The 17,640-nt window shown below is 37.4% G+C and overlaps 1 protein-coding gene across 1 annotated transcript in view; it reads right to left on the bottom strand.

Annotated features, from left to right (window-relative positions):
- Positions 1–17,640, bottom strand: part of LOC113666238 (clathrin heavy chain 1) — a 29,263-nt gene that overhangs the window by 5,400 nt on the left and 6,223 nt on the right. Inside the window, exons 3-24 of the mRNA XM_027181991.2 lie at positions 16,707–16,856; positions 16,254–16,372; positions 14,490–14,651; positions 13,918–14,031; positions 13,377–13,550; positions 11,843–12,040; positions 11,038–11,238; positions 10,426–10,518; positions 8,631–8,816; positions 8,270–8,407; positions 7,670–7,762; positions 7,162–7,233; positions 6,170–6,350; positions 5,771–5,841; positions 5,560–5,652; positions 4,907–5,032; positions 3,949–4,214; positions 3,427–3,538; positions 2,599–2,721; positions 2,247–2,392; positions 691–874; positions 1–193 (exon numbers count right to left, since the gene is read on the bottom strand). Of these exons, the coding sequence (XP_027037792.2) occupies positions 1–193; positions 691–874; positions 2,247–2,392; positions 2,599–2,721; positions 3,427–3,538; positions 3,949–4,214; positions 4,907–5,032; positions 5,560–5,652; positions 5,771–5,841; positions 6,170–6,350; positions 7,162–7,233; positions 7,670–7,762; positions 8,270–8,407; positions 8,631–8,816; positions 10,426–10,518; positions 11,038–11,238; positions 11,843–12,040; positions 13,377–13,550; positions 13,918–14,031; positions 14,490–14,651; positions 16,254–16,372; positions 16,707–16,856 (3,195 nt within the window). The remainder of the gene's footprint in view (positions 194–690; positions 875–2,246; positions 2,393–2,598; positions 2,722–3,426; positions 3,539–3,948; positions 4,215–4,906; positions 5,033–5,559; positions 5,653–5,770; positions 5,842–6,169; positions 6,351–7,161; positions 7,234–7,669; positions 7,763–8,269; positions 8,408–8,630; positions 8,817–10,425; positions 10,519–11,037; positions 11,239–11,842; positions 12,041–13,376; positions 13,551–13,917; positions 14,032–14,489; positions 14,652–16,253; positions 16,373–16,706; positions 16,857–17,640) is intronic.

The raw sequence follows: 17,640 nt of genomic DNA on the forward strand, positions 1-17,640 counted from the left end.
CTTCTCTGTTGGCGGCCTCGACGACTTCAGTATAAGCAGATGGATCATCGGCTTTAATAAACGAATCAATAGCTTCTTTGACCATGTTCTTCTGCAGCTGAGCTTTGGCTAAAAGACTCCATACTGCGGCCTCATTGCATCGTTCCGCAAACTCGTACGCACGGTCCAAGTTTTGCACATTTTCTATCAGAACCTATAGAACAGCAGAATAACAAAAAGTCCATTACAATTATCAATGTACTCCTCAGGTTTGAAAATCATTAATGAATTGCATCACTTGAGTTTGATGATGACTTCCGCTCAGGTGCTCGAAAAGTTAGTCCCCACAACCGAAAACAGTCCTTCTCAGAGCGAAACTCACCCGGATGATCAGACTACACTATCACACGTTACCCCGGGGTTTATTCAATTTACTGTATAGAGGCAATTGTAAATCAGGTAGGAAAGAGAATGGTAAAGGATGGAGTAGATTTACATGGATTGTAAATGACTACAAAATATATGTTTGGTGAAATAGGAAAAAACAAAAAACGACATAAACCAGGAACGAACAATGATGGCTGAGGATGGACTAGATTAGCACGGATTGAAAACACGCACTCGAAACTAAATTTTATAAGCATACGCCGTGACGCAAGCCCTTAGAGTTGCTAAGGAAAAATAACAGAAAGTAACGAAAGACCGTTATACCTGGATAGCAGAGGTGTTGACATCAAACTTCTTAAAAATGGCAAAGGCTTCCTCATACAGTTCACTACCAATGGCGATACTGGCGATATCGGGCGCATCGTAATTGTCGAGGCGAGTGATGTATTCCATGACACGCGTGCGATCGGCCTTGATCGCTGTCAAAATCAGCAGGTTCTGTAGATTTCTGCAACATTAGACGAAGAGAAACACCCTTAATACATTGTCAGCCATCGCACCCTATCCACCTCGACCAATCATCGACTGTGCTTCAAAATCACCTTAAGGAAAGGGTCGAGGCTATACGAAACCAATGAATCAAAATGAAATTGTACTCAGCGCATTTAGATCGAGTGTACGAATGTAGCTGTTCTGTAAATGAACGTTATCAAAGCAGCCAATCAGAACAAAGAATATATATCAAGGAGCCAATGAGAACTGAGGATAGAGCAAGGGTACAAGGCCCTCACAAGGGATAGCTTTAGTTACCTTGAGCGATTTACTCAAATTTTGGTAAACAATAGATCAGAAGAGTAGCGATTTCTAGGCCAAACATGCAGCTTAGTGAACGAAACCCTATGCAATCTGGGGACACTTCCGGAATTTCATTGATTATTGCTAGCTTGTAACACGACTAAAAAAAAATATATGATTTTTCGGTTTCTCGACCTTCCGATGTTATTCAGAAGTCCACCTGTTTTTTTTCCCTCAAAATTACGACATATAGTGATTTGTTTCTCTTTAACAGCACATCAGATCAGCTGTTCATTGTTAACACAAAATACTTCTAATTTAGACCCTTCTTCACAATGGAAACCAAACTTAACTTCAAGAGGAGGAAAGCGATAAAAACAGTCCTCGTAAAAAGAGAGTACATGGTTCAACGCAGTGTAACAAACATTTCAAAATAATGCAACTCATTATTTGTGATATATTGATGAAAGGAAAGACGAGTTACGAAACTGCGGTGCTGCGTTGGTGTTGGTATAACGAGATAATAAAGTTTGGTCGACAGAGTTACTAAAGTTAATTAGCCACAGAAAAGAGTTTAAAAGCTGACGTTTCGAGCGTGAGCCCTTCATCAGAGCGAATGACGAAGGGCTGCCGCTCCTAACTTTAGCTTTTAAGGTGGCTTATCTACATCATGAATATCAACTAAGTCGATCAAACCGAATTACAGTGGAAATGTAGGTTTAACTTATCCATGCTTTGAGACGGTTGTATGACTTAGGGGGCAATAAACGTATCTTTTTCATCACAGTAAACAATGGACGCTTGTTTGACTCCTGATATAAATTTCCTGTTTTGATTAGTAACTTGGGGTTTTAAGCTCCAGCTGCCACTACGGGAACTGTCTATCAGAGTGTATCTTTAGCACTCTGTTTGTATAACCCTTACACTTCCAAGATCTAATTCGCAATTCTCCTCAAAATCTGCCACACAATTCTTAAGATGTCCATTCTGAGAATTTGGTATTGGATCAACTAATAATCCCCTAATTGATGTTTGTCATCACTTGATAATGTATTGATATTGTAAGGAATGTCTTGGTCACTCACCTATGGTCACTAAAGACGGAGTTATCCAACACAATCTTTTCTAGCAGCTCGATAAGTTCATTGGGTAAATCTGCAGTCATGAATGCTTTCACCGTGCATGACACATCCTCGGGATCTTGGGTCTCGGACAGAGCTGTCTGCACAACCTTTATCAACATTATCAACAGGGAAAATGATCAAAATTTAGATTATAAACTCGAGATTTCTATCCTGCAGTCTCAGATTATTTGTGATTTTCAATTTAAAATAGCTCGAAATTCTGTAACTGGCTCTCTGCTTTGGTGCAATACAGCGTTTGCAACTTGAAACCACCACCAAACCATAGGAAAACACGCATTATCATTCTACTGACCTGATCAATAAGCTGTCTACGGAACTGGTTTGATTCTTGAAGTACTTCTGCCCAGAGTTCTGGGTCCCTTCGTCGCACAAGGTATCTTGCCAGACTCTTGAATAGCGAGTTCTCGTTACAAACCTTGACAAAATGTGAATTGTACTGTTAGATCAACTGATTTAAAAAAGACATTGTGGCTCAAAAGTGCTTACTTTAACCACTTTCATGGACAAGCTGCCGAACTGTCAGTGTGTAAATAAGTGACAAGCAATGTGGTATATGTTATGGGCTTGTTTCATTAGGGTATAGAGGATGGCATAAGTTTAACAAGTAGATCACAGATGACATTCATGAAAAATAATAATTTTTGAACGACAAAAAATTGGCATAGGAGGCGCTGCCGAGTGTGTCACTGATGTACTACTGAATAGACCCACGGCAACATGATATCTATCACTTTTACATCAGCTGTTCAGAATGATGTCTTCTATGCATCAGTCATCCAAAGGATCAAAGGTAAGAAACATTCAAATTAAAGAAAATGCAATGATCTACCTCCAAAATCGTTTATTTGGACGTCAAACCGACCTTTCGCCATACATTTCCTTCTAGCAACTTGCAATGTTTGCCCCGTGGCGATCCCAGAAATCTTTGCGCAAACAGAAGGATCCCATCACTGGCAACTCATTCATTGTGTGTACAGCTAAACTTATTATATACTACATACTTAACTTAGGCTAACGGCAAAATGTCATGAACTGTGCACTTTTTAACTCATCAGGAAAGGAGGACGAAAAGACTCAGGAACTGCCATTGCTCATATCAATGAAAATAAAATGTTTGTACCTTAATTAGCTCAGCATCACACTGCCCTCGTTCATAAGCTATGCAAGCCAAGTGTGGGTCCCTTTTTTCACAGTATTTCCCAACTACTTTGCTGTCATAGTAAGGGTTCTCTCTGAAAAATCAACATCACTACTAGTAAGAATTTGACCACACTATGTAAGGTCCTAAGGAGCTAACTTGCACAATGAAGTTGTAACAGAAACAAAGCTACAAAATGTCACGTATCAGTATTAGAGCTTTACTTAGCTCTGTGATTGGTCCAGAAAACTCATGCCACTCTCTCAACCAATCACATGCAAAACGACTTGATTGCCCGCAATTACTTGCTCTTACTTTGAGTTCTTATTGGCTCTTCAGGGTAGACTGGCCGCTGGAATGACTTTGGTTTTGATTTCCCAACACTCACTTTAAATGAGTTCTACTTGGCTTAATACTAATCTCACATCTTTTCCTCCACCTAGGAAGTTTTGTATCACCATTTAAGTGGATACCATAATAATTTTCAACTGCTATTTTACCAACCTAAGGAATCTTTCAGGATTGTTGTTAGCATCAATATAAATCTTGGCCAGTGCATTATGAGTGGCTGGTTCTTCAGTTCCATCATGGATCTTTGCTTCCAGCCAAGGTAACAGAAGCTTAAGGCGATTTCTTTTCTCCACCTCTTCAACCAGCTCATCAGTTGAGAATTGACCACGTACGGCCATCATGAGACTTTTAATGATGTCCTCTGAGCAGTCCACATCCAACAAACCTCCTACTACCACAGGCAGACGCGAGGGATTCACCTAACAAAAAAATTGAATTAAGCTTTTATACTGCAACATCAGTATGCATATTCCCCATACAGTTATCTACACATTTCCTGAGGTGCAGACAAGGAGAATTTGTTCAATAATCAAGGGCTTCTTAAGTTGGCGACCATTTCCTTTATTCTTGTGACCTTAAAGTTTGATTCAGTAGTGATATTGTACAGAGAAATAAGATTCTTGTTACTCTCGAGGATCAAAAGGTTAAATCTTATTTCCTTCAGACCTTTTAAGGTCCAACCAAATCGCAACATCTCCTCCAGCCTGATCAACAGCACTCCTCTTAATGAGTAAAAAATTGCTCAGAAGTTTATAGTACTCTCAATAACAATGGTCAGTGAGTTGGGGAAATTAATCAAAATTTGGATTTTAGGTGAATGGAAGACATCAAAAGGAGTTAAGCTTTGTAGTGCCTGTATATTACCATGTAATTAAGTTGCCAGTTTCAACAAAATACACACAAAGAAAGAATGTGTATGTTGTGGTTCAACTTTACCAGTAATTCAAAACTCTAGTTTTCTCTGTTTCCAGTTTATCATCACACACAACCATACCCAAAGAAAAGAACATTTAACCAAAGACAAAATTTAATCAAAGCACACACACTGATCATTTCTTGCAAAGTGTGCTAAGGGACCTGCTTGTAACGCTAAAAAATACTAAATACGTACCTTCTGCACATAGATCTCAATGTATTTCTGGAGGTTGTTACGGTATAAGTACAAAACCAAGTCATGGACAAAGTCAAATCTATCACAGACTATGATCAGAGGCAACTGGTCAGTCAGCTTGGCTTCCTAAAAAGGAAAAGAAAACACCATTGATGCAAGTTGACTCAGCAGTGCAATACAAGAGAATTTCTTGCTGCTGGTTCATGAACAATTTGAAATATAGCTACCAGAAAACGCCATTGATGTAAATTGACTCAACAGTGCAGTATAAGAGAATTACCTGCTGCTGGTTCATGAACAATTTGAAATAAAGCTTCCAGAAAATGCCATTGATGTAAATTGACTCAACAGTGCAATATAAGAGAATTACCTGCTGCTGGTTCATGGACAATTTGAAATAAAGCTACCAGAAAACACCATTGATGCAAGTTGACTCAACAGTGCAATATAAGAGAATTACATGCTGCTGGTCCATGAACAATTTGAAATAAAGCTACCATTTGCTGTGTGACCAAATGGCCACTGACAGAAATCGATGACATTCTTTGATAAAGATATTATTGTGTGCATGAAGAGAACTGACTAAATGGCTTGCTGTGTGACCAATTAAAAACATGGCAAACTATTTTAAGACTAACAGCATGTAATATTACCTTGAGAAAGTTTTTAACTCTTTCTGGATCATAACAGTTGCTTTCTCTACAAATACGTTCAACTTCTTTAACCTGACCGGTCTTGCAAGCAGCCTGCCACAAAAAAGACAAGATTGGATGATAAGTTACCTGTAAGGCATTTGAAAATTTAACCTGGACCACAAATTGGGAATAGAATGAATCGTTGTTGGCTGTTTTAATTTCACTTCACCTGGATGTACTTAAAGTGGACATCTGCTTCCTGACTGAAGTTTACAATAGATCCCAAGAAGTAAAACAGACCTGTGAGGTGTAAAAAAACACTTTATATTAGAGGTGAACTCTGTATAATGCAAATTCCCATGCATTCACTTTGAGCGAACAAGGGTAAACACAGATTAGCCCAAAACAATTAGCCCACCAAGGTCTAAACCCATGGGCAAGATGTTACTCAGTCAGTGAGCATCAAATTGACAAATTGGATGGAGTTCAGATTCTCAATAGGACTCCTGTCCAATGGCAGATCCAGCAGGAGAGTCTAGGTATTAGATCTTAGGGGTGAAGGATTGAAATCTTTCTTCATTGTCATGGATAAATTGCTGCTAAAAGATACAGCCAAAACGCTATGTACCTTCAAAACTCTTGAAGGATTCAAACAGCTCAATCAGAGCAGTGGTGCTGAGTTGTTCATGGTACTTGGTTGCCACTTGAACACAGATCTGTAAGTTTTGTCGAATGTTGTGTGTGAGCATGGCACGTAGGCATTCCAAGGAATCTTCCACAGACAAGGAACCAAAGTAGTTGACTAGCCACTGCAAGTGAAAAAAAGATTTCCATTACAAAAATTTAACAGAAAAGGTGAACTAGCCTGAAGACTGCTGTCACAACTTATACTGCAGGTAAGTTTATAAAGAAACAGTGGTGCTGCCTTGGTGAGAGAGTATAACAGGGTGATTTAGTACTATTAAGCTGATAATGTAAATTGGCCACCATAACGAGTTTCAAACCTGAAATTTCGAGTATTAGCCTTTTGTCAGAGCAAAATAATAAACTATTACTGGTTTGGGTAACAGGAACAGTGTTATTACCACTGGATACCACTGTGTTCACCTAAAGCTTAAAAGACACTTCGAAATCGAGAGTTAAGTTTAATTTCTGAGAACTTAACACAATGACCCAGTTTTGGCTTACACCCAGACTGTTCTATCACGCATTGTGTGTACTGTCTCATGCAAATTGGGCATGCTGCCCTCAGCATGCCTAATTTGCATGAGACAGAACACACAATGCATGATAGTACAGTCTGGGTGTAAGCCAAAACTGGGTCATTGTCATTTTAGTGAACTTGTGTCATGTGCTGGCAGTGCATACACATTGTTGTTTCACCTTGAAAATGTGCTTAAATAAATCATGGCTATGCTGCTGGAGACGGTCTGATCTTCAAGAACCTTAACTTCTACAAAGGGATGAGACTAATGGACTAGGACACAGGCTTTTCCTTTTTGAGTCCAGTGCACTAACTACTGTGCCAGTTCATCTCTCAGAAATAATTAGGGAAGACAAAAGATAAAAATGCAGAAACATTAAGAAACTTATCCCATAGAATATAGGATAAGGTATTACCTCTGGATTTAGTAGGTGAGTGTGCACAATGGCCCTCTTTATGTCAAATATATCAGTATAGTGTTCCAAGGCCTGTGTAACAGATACAAATATAAAATAATATAAAAAATGTGCTCAAACTTGTGCACAAATGAACAGCTACTGGGATCAACATTTCCACCAATATAGCTATTTAATGAAATTTTGCCCATACTTTGAATGTCATGTTCAAAGTATTTTATTAGAAAAACAATCTATTCCTCTTTCTTGTAAGGTGTGTGGAGTAAAGCCCTTAATGACTTCTTATGCAACATCTACTTTTCCCTTTGTTTCAAAAGGTAATGTGAAAAAATAAGGAAGGAGAGCATAGCAGTCTATCTGAAGTCACATAGGGTTTTTTCCCTTTTCATTCCTTCCACTGAACATCATTGTGATAGTAATGTCTATCCTAACAACTGCATACATCTCATAGGTTGATCACAAATCTTAAGACAATGCCTTGGCTTGTTTGCAAGTAAATAACCCTTACCCTCTGCAAAAGTCCAGCATTTTCACACAGCTGGGCAATATGAGCCCTATCATAATGAGTGAACATTTGATTGCCAAGAATTGCATCTGCAACCTAAGGAAAGCATTTTAACCACACTCAGTAACCTGTAGATTAGACAACAGTTTCTAACAAGGGATGCAGTTTTACTCACAGGTTAACCTTTTAGCTCCCAGGAAGTGATTAACATGTTACATCTCCATATAACTCCATACATTATGCAGCAAAAAAGGTAATAAGAACACTCAGCCTTATAAGAGAAAGTTGTTACTTATATATAAAAATATGTCCATAATTAATTTGCAAAGACATGTGAAATAGCTAGAGGAGAGAATTTTCAATCAGATCTTAGGAGTTTTAGGGTTAACTGCAATTAGAATTCTTTTGAAAAGGTTGTTTGAAAAATTCAGGCTTCATTGAGGAGTGAACCACCTGCCTTCCAAATAATAGTTGGTTGCTTCTACCAACTTCTGACCAGACAACTTGAAAAAAAAAATAAATAAAAAAAAAAAAAAAAAAAAAAAAGAAGGAAAGAAAGAACTGGGCACATAGTACATGTATTTGCCATGACACAACACTGACCTGGGGAGCTGTAAGGAGGTTCATTTCAAGCAGCCTGGTCTGCAGATGATCTTCGGTTGGTCTGTTGTTCTTAAGGGCATCCAGAAGGAAAGAAGTACATGCCTGAACTTGGTTTGTTTCCATAAATACATCTACAATCTGAAAATTGCAAAAGAACAGTTTGAAAAGAGAATGTTAGGAGTGATAACAGAGGAATGAATATGGAGCATGTTGTCCAGATGTTCTCCCAAACCAGTCCCAAACCTGATTTGTTCTGAAAAATTTGGGGAAAATAGTGAGGCTTATCAACAAGTGCTTCTGGTACCTCTCCGTTTTCAAAGTTCTTGGTGCTTTTCATACATGTAAATTGTTTACTACTGACCTGACTGAGATCTGCAAGTGCTTCTCCTTCTTCCTGGACAAGCATTGAAGCAAACTGACTGCCTGTTTCTGGATTGACTCTCATCACATTCCGAAGAAGGAAGATGTAATCTGGAGTATAGCCAACCTTCTTGGCATATAAAACTATCTTTTGGAACTGACCAGTTTCAGCGAAGCATTGGATCACCTGGAAAAATCATTAGGTTTAAAAACCCTATATGGTAAGAGAGATGGTATGCTGACTTAACCCTTTAACTCCCACAAGTGACCAAAACAGAATCTCTCCTTACAATATCAATACAATACCAATGATACTCTTAGTACCAAAACAGAGAGCAAGCGTACCATTTGTGTGACAAAAGCAATGTCTAGTACACCAGTTTAGCCCAGTCAAGCAAGCACAAAGTGATTGCAGAAAGGAATTACGGTCAAGTTGCCAGAAGTTCAACTCCCCAACACCAACTCACCGACGCATAAATTTGAGTAGACACATCGGTGAGTTAGTCTTCAATCCAGTACAACTTATTAGAAGTTAAACAGATAGAAAAGAAAAAGATCTTTAGTAAAAAACAAATATTTCCTTCCAACAAAGTTTTTAAGGATCTCATGGCAAATGAAGCAAGGTAAATGTCGCCAATGATTATAAAAGCTTCAGATGCGAACGAATTATTGTTGTGACAACAACACTGAGAATACTCACTACATCAATCGGTCAGATTTTTTTTAAGAAAACTCTGTTTTCTAGACAAGATCTTAAGTAAAAAACAACTCTTTTTACTTGCAACAAAGTTTATGAGGATCTTAAGGCTAATAAAGCAAGGTAAACATCGCCAATAACCGAAAAAGCTATAGAGATGAACAAGTTATTGTGTGACAACCACACCAAGAGACTCATCATGTCATTCGGTCAGATTTTTATAAAAAAAACCTGGCTCTCCAGAAAAAATCTTTGGTAAAAGAACAATTATTTTTATTTCCAGCAAAGTTTGTAAGGATCTCAAGACAAATAAAGCGAGGTAAACATCGCCAGTGACCAAAAAGCCTTCAACACGAACAAGTTATTGTGTGACAACAACACTGTAAAGACTCATCATGTCAATCAGTCAGATTCTTTAAAGAAAACCTGGCCTTCTAGACAAAATCTTTGGTTAAAAAAACAACTATTTTTATTTCCAACAAAGTTTATAGTGATCTCAAGGCAAATAAAGCAAGGTAAAGGTTGCGAATGACCAAAAAAGCTCTAGACACAAACAAGATAAAAATCTTGTTCGCATCTGAAACTTTTATAGTCATTGGCAATGTTTACCTTGCTTTATTCACCATGAGATCCTTATAAACTTTGTTGGAAGAAAAAAAATTGTTTTTTGTTAAGGATATTTTACTTTCCTATACGTTTAACTTCTAATAAGTTGTACTGGATTGAAAACCAACTCGCCAACGTCTCTACTCGATTTAGTCATTGGCAATGTTTACCTTGCTTTATTCACCATGAGATCCTTATAAACTTTGTTGGAAGAAAAAAAATTGTTTTTTGTTAAAGATCCTTTACTTTCCTATATGTTTAACTTCTAATAAGTTGTACTGGATTGAAAATCAACTTGCCGACGTCTCTACTCGATTTAATACATCAGCGAGTTGGCGTTGGCAAGTTGAACCGTCGGCAACTTGACTGGATACCGCAGAAAGGTGCAGAATGACAGGGAGCAAAGTCAATAATGAAGTTGACTAATATGCTGTGTGAGTGTCGTGAATTAGTTGTTATAATACTTTTGTGAATTATCTGCTAAGAAAATTACCTTGCTGGGTACATTTGCCCTGAGATACACTGACAAGGCCAAAGTGGGATCAACCTGCTTCACCAGATCACCAAGCTCTTCACTGCATTCCAGCTGTCAAGGGAAACAACCACAAATATTACCAAGTGATTATGTTATGAGTGCCCATCTACGTTAAAGGATTGAGAATGAGGTATCCAATAAGCAGAAGACTATCAGCCTCTCAGTTTAAAAAAATTTGTTTCATTGACTATTACATCATCAATCGAAAGATGGTGTTAAAGTAATCATCATAGAGGCCAATAAGTTTTCACTTGCGAAATAACTGCAAGTGAGTCCTACACAACAAGTCAATTGATTGACAATGTGAACCTGACATGAAACATTGAATCTAGGATTTGAATGACATGGACTTGGTTAAAAAATAAACAAACACTCACGAATGTGATAACATTCACAAGTCACAGTTTCAATGCCAATGGCCAGTAGGCCACTTCCACAGAGTCTTAGTTTTAAAATGAGGGTAAGTTAGTATTGTGCAAATAAAACTTATTTTTACAAGAGAGCCTTTGGACCAGATGTTTGTTTGGCAAGTGAGAGCTTTCCTGACCTCACAAAAAGTTTGCTCTTTACCTTTTCTTCTTTCAGCCACTTCTCTAGAAGCTGCTTCCTGCCTTGCTGTAACACAGGCTTGCACAGCTCCAGTGATTCAAACTTGTTGAGTTTACCTTGGTCTAACAAAATGCCAAAATACTGCAGCAAAGGTGATGTTTGACCTTGTTGAGATGGGACTTGCTGAAACCTCTGAATTGTCTGTGGTGTTCTCAGCACACCCTAATTAAAGATAAAAGTTTTGAAGAAGGTATTTGAGTCAAGGTAAAGATAACTTTGCAATTTTCTCTACGTACAGTGTAATGCAATTTCTCTTTAGAAATGTTATTGTCATCTTTGTGGATACACCAACCAACCAAAGATATCATGGTGCCCTAGTTTTAATAAATTAATTCCTACCCAATTTCAACTCCAAAATGGAGTATCAACACACAGTAAGAGAAGAGGCGTTTTTTAAAGATTACTTTTATTTCCCTGATTATCATTGTTCTTGTCCTTGTCAACTTCATAATTAAAATCGTCACAATCTTTGTCACCATTATCTAGTACACACTCACAGCCAAACACAAATTTACACCTTTACTTGATGTCTTCTTCTTTTTGTTTTGTTTTGTTTTTTTTTTTTGCATCAATCCTCATTTGAAGCTTTGGGTATGGATTTTAAGCTTACTTCCATACATAACACTCATAGTCAAATCAAGAGGAATGTTTGAGGCTTTCAATTCTCAAGACTCAAAAGTTTTATTCTTAAGCATTTTGCAAAACATTTGGGTGAAATCTTGTTAACATGGCTTATTTCTTCAAGTGTCTCTTCTCTAATGCTTACCTTTGGTGCATTAGCAGCAACTTTTGCAGCTTCAGCATATTGCATGCCACTGAATAAGGTGTTGAACTTTCTGACAAAAAGTTCCTCAGCTCCTGCCAAATTGTTCCTTACAGCCAGACGAAGAGCTAGATCAGGATTCTGTAGCACATTGGTGATGTATGGAATGATGTTGTCCTCCTCAACACTTACTGACAATACCTTAATTGGATCAATTTGAGGATAAACATAAATTTAAAGCTCAAATGGGAAAGAGCTACATCATAATAATAATAATAATAATAATAATAATAATAATAATAATAATAATAACAACAACAACAACAATATTTATATAGGATAACCCTGTCAGTGTAATGACACTGGTATCAATTAGGGCCCTATAAGGTAAATAGTAATGTTTACATCTCAAAAGGTATAATTATATGGTACTATAAAGTAAAATACTGAAAATAGGACTAGGACTAAGAGTCCTAACTTCTGGTGAAACATCACTTAAATTACCATATTTCTTCACTTATAAGCTGATCTCAGCTATAAGCCAAGACCCCAAAAGTTAGAGACCTTCCAACAGACTTGTGTTGTCAAAAAAAAAAAAAAGGCAAAACCATTGGCTATAAGCTGAGAGCAAAATTCTTGATTGTAACTGGTCATTTGAGTGAGCAAACCTAGCAAAAAACGTTGGGAAATGGCTCACTAAACACAAAAGCTAATGAATTACTAACAATAAAAAAAATGAATCAGTGAAGATGTAAATACTACTATGCAACTGCAGAAACTCACAGTCACTGTAACCTGACAAACATTTCAATCAAGTATCTCTTTTGTCGCTGTTATTTTTCTCATCATGCCAAAAGCATGCTGCTTTTCATATACTATGGCTTTCAGTGAAGATAAATATTATTGTGGAAGCTGAAGCTGTAGAAAACAACTCAGAAATTGCTTGAGATTATGGACTTAGTGAGTCCATGGTGCAATGCTGGAGAAGAGACCAGGCAACTATTCTTTCTGGTAAGCTTAAGATGTCTGAAATACGTGCAAAAATAGGCAGTTTACTCCCAAGTATCCCAAACTAGTCAAGCAAGTGATGGAGTGGTTTTCACAGCAGAGAGACCACATATTTCATTCGTAATGTGAAATGAGAAGACCTTTGCTGAGTTGAGCGAGATTGTCTTTCAATGTGTGGGAAGCAAAGAATCTGATTAGTGGTCAGAAATAGGTTTTTGTCATAACATTTTTTAAACATGTCACATAAAGAGCGCTGCAGTCATGGAATTTATGGTCATTTTGCATTAACTTTAAATTTGCAATTGTACTTGTTTTCGAGTCTCAAACACTCGGCTACAAGCCGAACTCTGTTTCTCATGAAAAATCTCCCAAACTTTTGTGTCAAATACTGAAAAAATCATTTGGCTTATGGGTGAAGAAATACAGTACCTAAACTACCATAATGTAATTCCTAGAGCAAAAACACTGGAACAAACCAATCATAAAATCTGTACTACACAAAGAAACTAAAAAGCTACTTAAAAGTTACCTGTCCCTTTCTGTTCACACCAATGATACCATCAGTAGGTTCATGAGGTGCTGTCACAAAGATTGTATCTCCACTGATTCGGTTCATGTAAATACAGGATCCACTTTCTACATCATACAGATGGATGTATCCATACTTGGTGATAAGGAAAACAATTCCATGTTTCTGGCTCACCTGAAAAAACCATCCAGAAGTTTCATTGTTTAATTCCCAAGATCTGACAAAACAATTCCTCCTTCTCACCGCCATAAACTTACAGTAACACCTGTGCCAAATCAGTTGTCAAAAGGAGTAAGTTCCTTAAGAAACTGTGGTGCTGCATAGTGGTGGCAGATATTACAAGATAATTTTGTTTTAGTCCCTGAATTGATAAAGCAAACAGTCCACTATAAAGAGATTCTTGAGTTGACATTTCAAGCATTAGCCCTTCCTTTGCTCTGAAGAAGGGTTAAAGCTTGAAACATCAGCTTCACAAGCTCTCTACAGAAGCCAATTCACATGATTAGCTCAGTCTATGTTGCAAACTTGACCTCCAATTTACCTGCATGGCAACAGGAAAGTCATTCTGAGCCTCTGGGGGAAAAAGTACTTCAACTGCCTTCTTGACAAATGGCTGGTTTCCTGTTGGTGGGGTTCCGACTTCAATGACATGCAACTGTTGGTAAGATTAAAGACAAGCTTAAGAACCAGTCAAGGTATAAAGCTGGTAGATCTTGATTTTCAAAGAGAATCGGAGAATCTAAAATCGGAAGCCATCCAGTCGGCAATTGACAGAGTGTGGCTAAGAAGCTAAACTAGAAGCCAATTTGGACAAATATGGCAAGTATCAGATTGGAGGACTTGAACCAAAGAATGCCATATTACAAGTTCAATGCCATGGCCACTTAGCCATGCTGCTTTTCTATACTGATGTCTGTTCTTTTACTAACTGCTTCAAATCAAAATTCATGTAGGATACCTTGTACAGTGTACCAAAAATTTTACCATAAGCCCTTCAGAGAGAAATGGGAAGTTTCATGCACAAGTTGTGCTATCAATTGAAAGATGGTGATGTCATATTCATCAAGAGGGCCTAGCTGTATTGACAATATGATTTCTATTTAGATCTCTTACCTTCCCTCCCTGGGCTCCTCTTACAGCAAAGGTGAACAGAGTAGATTCCTGGGCATTGCCTTCCATTTTGAACTGCATGAAAGCTGCAGCATGGCCCTCAATTGGCTGACTAACCTTTCGCTCTGTTGAGTACAGTTGCATTGCACCAACAACTCGGTTTTGCTAGAAGAAAAGAGAAACATCAACATGAAATAGCAAGTTGCATTCTGACTATGGTAGGATCAAGAAAACCAAGATTTAAAATTGACTCTTTTTCATGTAGCCACTTGGCTCCTAGACATTTTTAAGTGGTAGACAATTCCAAACTGTGGTCACTATTTTAATTGAGGATATTGTACTAGATAGACCCTCCAAAATTATGACAGAAAATAGACTTTAGTCAGAAAATCAAATCAAAGAATCTTGATGACCTTTCCTTTCAAAGAGAGGATAAAATGTTTCTGAATCATACTGTCATCTTAAATTTCACAGGCCCCAGCTCATCGAACTACCTAACCAACTTAAAAATATCTATACACCTTCAATACCTATTCATCACTCTGTTGAAAATAAATAATAATTAATAACTACTGTATTTCTTCACCTATAAGCCGACCTCGACTATGAGCCGAGACCCTAAAAGTTAGAGACCTTCCAACACACTCATGTTATCCAAAAGAAAAAGCAAAACCATCGGCTATAAGCCAAGAGCGAAATTCTTGATTATAACTGGCCATTCGAGTGTGCGAATCTCAAGGAAAAAATTGGGAAATGGATCAATGAACACAAAAGCTAATGAATGAGAATAAACCCAAAAGAAAAAAAGGCGAATCAGTGAAGATGTAAATACTACTACGCGACTGCAGAAACACAACAGTTAGTGTAGCCTGACAAACATTTCAATCAAGTATCGCTTTCGTCACTTATTTTTTTCATCATGCCAGTAGCACGCCGCTTTTTGTATACTATAGCTTTCAGGATAAAAGTTATTCCGGAAGCCGAAGCTGTAGAAAACAGCTCGGAAATCGCTCGAGATTATGGACTTAGCGAGTCCATGGTGCAATGCTGGAGACGAGACTAGGCGACTATTCTTTCTGGCAAGCTTAAGATTTCGGCAAAACGAGCGAAAATAGGCTGTTTCACTCCCAAGTGTCCCGAACTAGACGAGCAAGCGATGGAGTGACTTTCACAGCAGAGACCAAATATTTTATTAGTAATGTGCGATGAGGAGAGTTTTTGCCAAGTTGAGTGAGATCGTCTTTCAATGTGTGGGAAGCAAAGAATCTGATTGGTGGTCAGAAATATGTTGTTATCATGTCAATTTAAAAGCACATCACGTAAAGAGCGCTGCAGTCACGAAATTTACGGTCATTTTGCATTAACATTAAATTTGTAATTGTTTTGAATCCCAAACCCTCGGCTATAAGCCGAACCCCGTTTCTTGTGAAAAAATTTTCAAACTTTTGTGTCAAATACTGAAAAATCGCTCGGCTTATAGGTGAAGAAATACGGTAAGTCCATTATCATTTAATTACATTGAATTGTGAAAATCTGAGCTACTTTGTCAAAATAAATTGGAAATCAAGAAAATAATTTTACATGAACTTAATGTCAATGAAACGATCACATTAAACAAACTAAACAAACATTTTTAAAAGCATAAGAAATCTATTTTGCCTCAAGAGCCAGCACACAAAAAGGCAGACAAACAGTGTTATAAATTAGGAAGATTGTGTTTCACAAATAGCATAATGACTGATATGCTCTTTGCTTTTTAGTGTGTACCTGTGCTGAAATGCCAATTAGAAGCAGCCATGTGGCATCTTGGTTTGTTCTGTAATTAATTATCTGACATCCAGCAAGACTAGAATGACGGTCAAACATCTTGTAAGGTTGAGAATCACCTGATGGGGAATTAAGTACCATATAATTATTAAATACTATGTCAGATTATTTTATTACAGCTAAGAAATTTATAAATTATTGACTTAACATTTAGAACAAAAAATAAACAACAAACCGTATACCACAAATACATACCAAGATAAAACTAGTTTTCTTTGTTAACTTAAAAAAACATCTTACAACAGGAGTAATGACTCATAAATCAATCAATCATTGATATCTGTAAGGATAAATTATTCAATCAAATAGTGTGACAGTCCCTGTAAGTAAGCCTGAAAAGGATAGTGTTCCCTGAAAATGAGTGTAACTGTAGAAGTAAATATTACTGGTTACCTTCCATGGACCAATGGTAGACAGTGGTCTCAGTGACAAGGGCAAGAGTATTAACATTGATCCACTTCCAGAAAGTGACATCTTCTACCATGGTATGTGCTTTCATTTTACTCTTCATCTCAATGTTAAAGATCTGAAGTGTTCTTCCCGCTAGAAATGGACACAAAATAAAGAAAACAAGAGTCTTGAAGATGTAAGAAATAATTTCAAGAAAAACGCAAGAAGGGAAAAGCCAACCAAGAAGGTTGCAAAAGGTTTATACATGAGACATGATTAAGCCGTACTCTTCATCTCAATGTTAAAGATCTGAAGTGTTCTTCCTGCCAGAAATGGACACAAAATAAAAAAAACAAGAGTCTTGGACATGTATGAAATAATTTTAAGTAAGAAGCAAATCAAAGTGCTCTGTGAGCAAACTCGTGAATTGACACATGATTTTTGAGATTATGTTTAATGTTATCTGGTTTAGGGAATTTTGTGGTTGATTGTCATCTAGAGTACGAGCAGTAGTTCAGTGTTCGCTAATGTAGCAAAGAAACAAAGTAACGTTGGGACAAGAAGGCATTACAATTGAAATGATCATGCTATTACATTTAACAAGGTGGATGATGTAATGTGTTTTAAACGTCTATCATTTTTGTTTCTGGTTCAAAAGAAAAGGTTGGAAGTAAATGTGGGTGAAAAGTGAAATTTACTGTCTTTCGTTGTAAATATTAGAAAGTCAAGGCAATACTGTCTTAATGAAAACATTAACGATTCCCTCTTTATCAAATGAGACAAACGGGAACGAGTTTTGAGTGATATAACTAAGCCAAGCCTGCCACCGTCATTTTAGGAAAGCACACTCCGACATCTGTCAGAAGGAGGTCATCTCGGGTAGATTTCCGATTACGAAATCCGAGCTCGCCCGATGTTGTCTTCGTGATGAAGGCCC

This window comes from Pocillopora damicornis, chromosome 12 (genome assembly GCF_964200805.1).
Source record: "Pocillopora damicornis chromosome 12, jaPocDami1.2, whole genome shotgun sequence".
In the NCBI taxonomy this organism is placed as follows: domain Eukaryota; kingdom Metazoa; phylum Cnidaria; class Anthozoa; order Scleractinia; family Pocilloporidae; genus Pocillopora; species Pocillopora damicornis.